This window comes from Elephantulus edwardii, unplaced genomic scaffold (assembly GCF_000299155.1).
Source record: "Elephantulus edwardii isolate Elephantulus edwardi_28Jun2011 unplaced genomic scaffold, EleEdw1.0 scaffold00057, whole genome shotgun sequence".
NCBI classification, from domain to species: Eukaryota; Metazoa; Chordata; class Mammalia; order Macroscelidea; family Macroscelididae; genus Elephantulus; species Elephantulus edwardii.
In genome coordinates this window covers 15,557,393-15,563,392 of record NW_006399807.1, presented here as the reverse complement: position 1 = coordinate 15,563,392, position 6,000 = coordinate 15,557,393, and the positions used below count along the sequence as shown (strand labels likewise).

The 6,000-nt window shown below is 39.3% G+C and overlaps 1 protein-coding gene across 2 annotated transcripts in view; it reads right to left on the bottom strand.

Moving 5' to 3' along the window:
- Positions 1–1,969: 1,969 nt before the first annotated feature.
- Positions 1,970–6,000, bottom strand: part of FMO1 (flavin containing monooxygenase 1) — a 44,185-nt gene continuing 40,154 nt past the window's right edge. For both annotated transcript variants that reach the window (XM_006887423.1, XM_006887424.1), the window contains 3 exons: positions 4,724–5,079; positions 3,816–3,888; positions 1,970–2,355 (listed from right to left, as the gene is read on the bottom strand). In XM_006887423.1, coding sequence (XP_006887485.1) covers positions 2,013–2,355; positions 3,816–3,888; positions 4,724–5,079 — 772 coding nt within the window. In that variant the 3' untranslated portion in view covers positions 1,970–2,012. The remainder of the gene's footprint in view (positions 2,356–3,815; positions 3,889–4,723; positions 5,080–6,000) is intronic.

Here is a 6,000-nt window from a genome sequence, read left to right as displayed (position 1 = left end):
AAGGGAAGCAATGAATGAATGGAAATTCAAAGTCTCTGTAAACTTTTATTAAAAATAATAATAAAGAAATTAGGGAGGATTGCATCTATGCTGTAATTGGAAAATACTGGCATGGGGAAGCTGGAGGTGACTAGAAGTAGAGTATCGTGTAGGGAGCACATTTGAATTTCTCTGGTTAGTCCTGAGTTAGGAGTGGAACAAAAACTAAGAAAACTACCAGTTATTGACTAAGCCCTGACTGTTCTGGGCCCTTTACTGGGTTCTGGGTTGTGATTTGGCTTCTTGAATTGATTGCTGCAGTGGTTGTGGATCACAATTATGCAGTCATAAATGATGTGTATCAAAATGATAATTCTGTGTATTCAGTTTTTCAATAGGGTAGATGAGATTGGCTTAGCACCCAGTGTATGTCCCCTTGGTTTATCTCTGTGGCCATGGAGGGTTCCCTTTCTGTATCTTGCCTGGGTTCCTGAACTGCAGCCAACTCTTAGAGACATACTGCTCTAGAGCTTTTCTGGGAGTAAGAACTATCATGAATAGCTCTGTTAAGAAGTGAAATCTTTACCCTTACGTTGTTATGTACCATAAGATTGGAACCAACCAATAGCTGACTTTTGGTGGGTTTTATTTTAGAGGCAGTAAATCACACAAGAGAAGACTGTTCATCTTTCTCTCATGGAGCAGCTGGTGAATTTGAACTACATGCCTTTGAGTTAGTAGCACAACTCCTTACCCCTAAGCCACCAGTGCTTCCTAAGTGTAGTTAAAACAAACAAACAAACAAATGGACACTGAGGAAATATGAGTGACTAGAAGACTGAAGTTGAAGAGATGCTCCCTGCATCTGTCTGTCAACTGAGCCCACTCTTTTTTTGTTTCTATAATTTTTTAAACTCTCCCCTCAGTCCTAAACTATGCACTTCTCTGTGAGGTGGATTTGTCATCTGAGTCCATCAATGAAATAGTTTGAAGGTAAAACCTTTCCTAACTAAGTCACATCTTCATCTGAATGTAACTGTGTGAAAAAAATGAAGGATTGCGTCTAACTAAAATTGTCAAAACGGCTTTTGACAATGTTTCCTTTACTCTGTTTTTTCTTTCCTTTCCTTTATCCTTGCTGTTTCTATTAAATATTTCTTGACTGTATCCTTTCCTGATTGAATCTCAATGAACTTTGACTGGATTTGGATTACACTTATGAGAAGACAGTCTCATTTACTCTTTTAAAGCAGTGCTGTAAGAGGGGACTGACCAGGAGATGTTTTCCTCGAGACATTGGAGGGCCACTCCAGGAGAAGTGAGAGGGGCTGTTGTTTTCTATTATGCAGGGTAGATCTAGTTTGATTCTTTATTTTGCAGGCCGGAGTAACCTGTTTTATTGTAGAATACGTTCTAGAAGAATGAGCAGTCCCACGCTGGTAAAAATGTTTTTCATATACTTCAGCTTTGTGTTGTTGTTTCACTCACTCTTTGATTTCCCCATTGCTTACAGAATCTTCATCCAATTTTTTTCTTTCTCTTTATCTCTTCCTAACCCTTACAAAGAGAACAAATGACCAATTGAAACAATCAGGTTTTAAGCTTTCTTTATTTTTAATCAGCTGGGACAATAAGAGCACCATTTCAGTATAACTCAATCCTCTGCAAAGTAGGGAGTCTTAGTGGAGATTTAAGAAGGTAGCTTATATGTGAAAGAGGTAGAAGAGCTAGAACAGCTCTCTCCTACAATAAATTTGGACCCTTCCAGAAGCCTCGAAATGCATGAAAACTTGGTTGTTATTTTCTAGCATTAGGCACAGGTAATCTAGGAGAGGCTCAGTAATGCCACTGATATCCCTGGGGGCAGTCAGGGTAACCTATGGCAGTGAAGGTGATCTTGCTACAATAGAGACACTGTTGTTGTTGTATGCTTTTGAGTCAGAATCAATCTACAGCTGACTTCCCCGTGATTTTCAGAGGCAGTAATTCAGAGCACCCTAAATCTTTTCTGTGCCAGTTAGTAAATAATTCACTTATAGAAAAATCAGGAAAATGGCCATGAGCAAAGCCAGAAAGCTAAAGAGTTTGAGTAAGTTTGAATAGGTAGATGAAGATTCTTGTATAACTCGAGTTTTGGTGGCCTTGAATGTTCGGTCCCACTGGGTCAGAATGGCATTTCTGGCTCCTTCCCATTTCCCTGTGCCAGTCAGGCGGAACTGGTACGGTGAGCACGGGCCAAAGAACATAGCCAAAGCAAGACGTGGATCTGTCAGGAGCATGGAGAACAGGTTGGGTTTTGCGTCGATGTAGGTCAGAAGTTCATCAATGTATGGGATATAATCTGACTGTAAAGCCTTACAGTAGCACAAGCCAAACCTTTATTGGAGGAAAAGTAGGGAAGAGAGAAAACATAGATAAACAATGGTGATCTTAGAACAGGAAAACAAATGATGCTGCAGAAAAGGACTGATTTCTGTGTTCTTCTCTTGCTTAGCTGTCCAGTAATCTCATTGTTAAATAGAAAATGGATCACATGAAAAGACACTGTATAGCTGTGCTTTAATTGGGTGCTCTATCTGCTCCTGATTCATCTAGTGTTACCAGTTTTTAGAGGAAAATATTGTTCACATAATTTTACTCTTCTCAAGTTTTTCTAACCCTCAACAATTGACAGGTTTGTATAATCAAAAAGCTGCAGCAATTACTGGAGTAGAATTTCCCATTATGCTCAAACTTAAATAATTGAGTGGTATATGAGACAAAACCCTTCTCCATTGTGTAGTTCTATTTTTCAGGAATTTTCAGCAAAAGTACTCTACTAAAGATGGTAAATATTTTAGACTTTGAGGACTGTGTAATGGTTTCTGTCTTAACTATTCCACTCTGCTGCTGTTGTGTGAGAGTAGCCAAAGACAAAACATACAGAAATGAGGGTGACCACATCCTAGTAAGACTCATTTTCTGACCACAGAAATTTGAATTTCATATTGTTTTCACATGTCATGAAACATTCTTTTTATTTTTAAAACCCATTCAAAAATGTGAAATTTAAATACAAATGTCTCACTAGATTTGGCCACAAGAGTTACAGAGCCCTGTTGAGAAGGCAAAAGTCACTGCTATTGTGTTAGGACCATCTCCTTTGGGAGGTGACCTTCCATTGGGGTTTCTGAGACTAAATCACAGTGGGAGTAGGCTGACCATCTTTCCCCTCAGGAGTGCTGGTGAATTTGAACCATGAGAGACACTCAGTGTTTGAGTTAGCAGCGCACCTTGTTATGGACTACCACCAGAATTCCCCTGAAAACAGTGATCTAAATAAACTAAAACAGAGCTGAATAAAGACTTGATAAATGAATGTTCAGCAGATATATTTAGTCTCAGATTGTACTTCTTTGCCTATGGTTATGGATAAGGTAGAATCATGTAGCAGCATGTTTGCGAACATTAGAAACTCAACTCCATGGAGTGTTGTTGTTTGTTGTTAAGTGCCGTCGAGTCACAAGCGACCCTATGAAGGAGAGTCCTCAACACTTGGATGCCTTTCATTCTCTCTCCAGGTTCATAGGGTTTCCGGAGGCAAGCTATTATGGAAGTGGATGCCACTCCTCCTTCCAACATGGAGTGTTAGTGAACCATAATTTAAAAAAAAAAAAAGCTGAAGACCTAAGCACTTCTTGATATCCCTTTCTCCACTCTTCCCTGAAACAAACTGAAGGATTTTTTCCCCCTTCTAAGATGCATCTTTCCCCTTAAATATCACTCTTACCTTTATTTGCTCTAGTCTTATCAATTTCAACTTTTACTCTGATAGGATGCATAAGTTGTTAACTTACCCACTGGGTTTGTTTTCTTTCCTTGCATTAACTTCCTTTAGCATGACACTGGGTGGTGGTAATGTATTCACACCTATGAGACAAATAAAAATATAGGGGTAGGTGTTTTGGACTGCTAAAAGAACAAATAAATATGCCTTGGAAAAGGTGTTCCTTAGAGGCAAGGATGGTGAAACTCCATCTCACATACTTTGGCTATGTTGTTAGGAGGGGCCAGTCCTTGGAAAAAGATATCATGCTTATAAAGATGAAGGGACAGTGAAGGAGAGGAAGACCCTCAACAAAATTGATTGACACAGTGACTACAGCATTGAGCTATATAACAGAGTATATTACAGATATCGAGGACAGCACAGGATAGGACAAGGTTCAGATCCATTGTTCCCAGGGTCACTAGGAGTCAAGTCTACTCAACGACACCTAACAACAAGTATTTAAAGTGGATAAAAATGCTCTTATCTCTGATTTTAGTACCTAGCTAGTCATCTGTCCTGGAAAAACTTTTAACAGCTTGAACTGACTGGTCGTATCTCCTGGTGATAAACCAGCTGAAAAGAGGAGTCTTTGTTATTTAATACGGCAGGAGATTACAGCCAGTTTGATAGCATTTTGTCAGTTTCTGAAAGTTTCTTATTTGAGTGGAAAAAGTTGATTCAGTCAAATCATGCCATAGTAAAACAAAGATACAGCTCATTTTTTTTTTTTTTACTTCTTATTGAAATTTTGTATTCGTAATGATAGACACAAAGTTATTATGATAGTGTAATTCAGTGAACAATAGGATAGATCCTCCTTTTAAAAATTCTACTGCCCCAGGTTGGGAGCCAGGGATGGTCTCAAAATTTCTAGTACCCACAATCATGTTTCACACTGAAAATATATATTCCCCCTCTTTCTTATACCCTTACCTTTAAGAACTCGAACAGCCCAGCGAGCTTGCGTTTCTCCTGTGGGTATCATGGAACCCAAGGGTTTGATGATTCCAATAAAAGCTAGAGTTGACTTTTGCAGATGAGTGGGGAAAATATACTTGTACAAAGATGCCTGGCCATCTTCAACTTTCACTATGGACTCGTCAAGGAAGGGAAAAGAAAATGTGTATCCAGTGGCAAAGACAATGATATCAATGGGCTCTTCTTTTGGGATGTTATTAAATATGACTGAGTTTTCCTTCACTTTCTTTATATTTGGCTTGATGATCACTTTCCCAGTGATGATACGTCCCGGGAGCTCATCATTTAACACAGGCTCTCTCAATTGAACCCTAAATAAAAATATAGACAAAGAAGTGGTCTGCCAGGGAACAATACACCCAGTCCTCCCTCCTCTTTTCCTTCTTGGATTCATTCCTGGCCTCTCCTCTTTAGAGCTGCTCATCTTGGGAGAGGTAGCTCTGAGGGTGTAGTCCAAAGGAAGTTGCATGGCTAACCCAAAGGACACATCTCTCTGGCACTTGAGTCTACCACTGACTCCCAAGGAGAAAAACGGGCAATCTCTTCTCAGGTAGTTTACAGCCTTGGAAACCCAACGGAGGTACAGCTATGAGTCAGATCCTACTTGGTGTCAATGAGTTGAGTTTTTTGTCTTGAGATCAGTTTTCTCTATTGAAGCAGACATGTGAATGTGCAGGAAGGGTTATCAGATGTGCTGGAGTTTGGAAGCCTGAGGAGATAGTTGTCAGAGCTTTCTCTAGCTCCGCTTTTCCTCACTGAATTTTAGCATTCAGTGATCAGTGCCATTTTAGTGATAGCAGAATGCTGAAGGACCGCAGAGGAAGCCAGGATTTATGTCTACTGAGAATGATTGGAAGCTCTTTCAGTGCCTCTTTCTAGGGGGCAATTGCGTAAGGAAAAGAAAAATATGCTTAAAAGAAGCAAGAGCAGACTTGTCTTTTTCTGGCTATATAACATTGGAATCATAAGACAAGCACTTTGAGAAATGATTATATATACTCAGAGTAATTTTTGTCTTATGTTGAATACAGAAAAAGGACAGTATGGTAACATGGAAAGAAGACTAGAATGAGAGATAAGGATAAATTCTTGTCCAAATGTTCAGACTTACTAGGGCATAGGCCTTCCAATTATACACATATGAAATACGGATATTAACATCTGACATCCCTAGGTCATTGAATGGAATCAAAGTATAAGAAATAGTATATAGGCAAGAACTTTAGAAATGG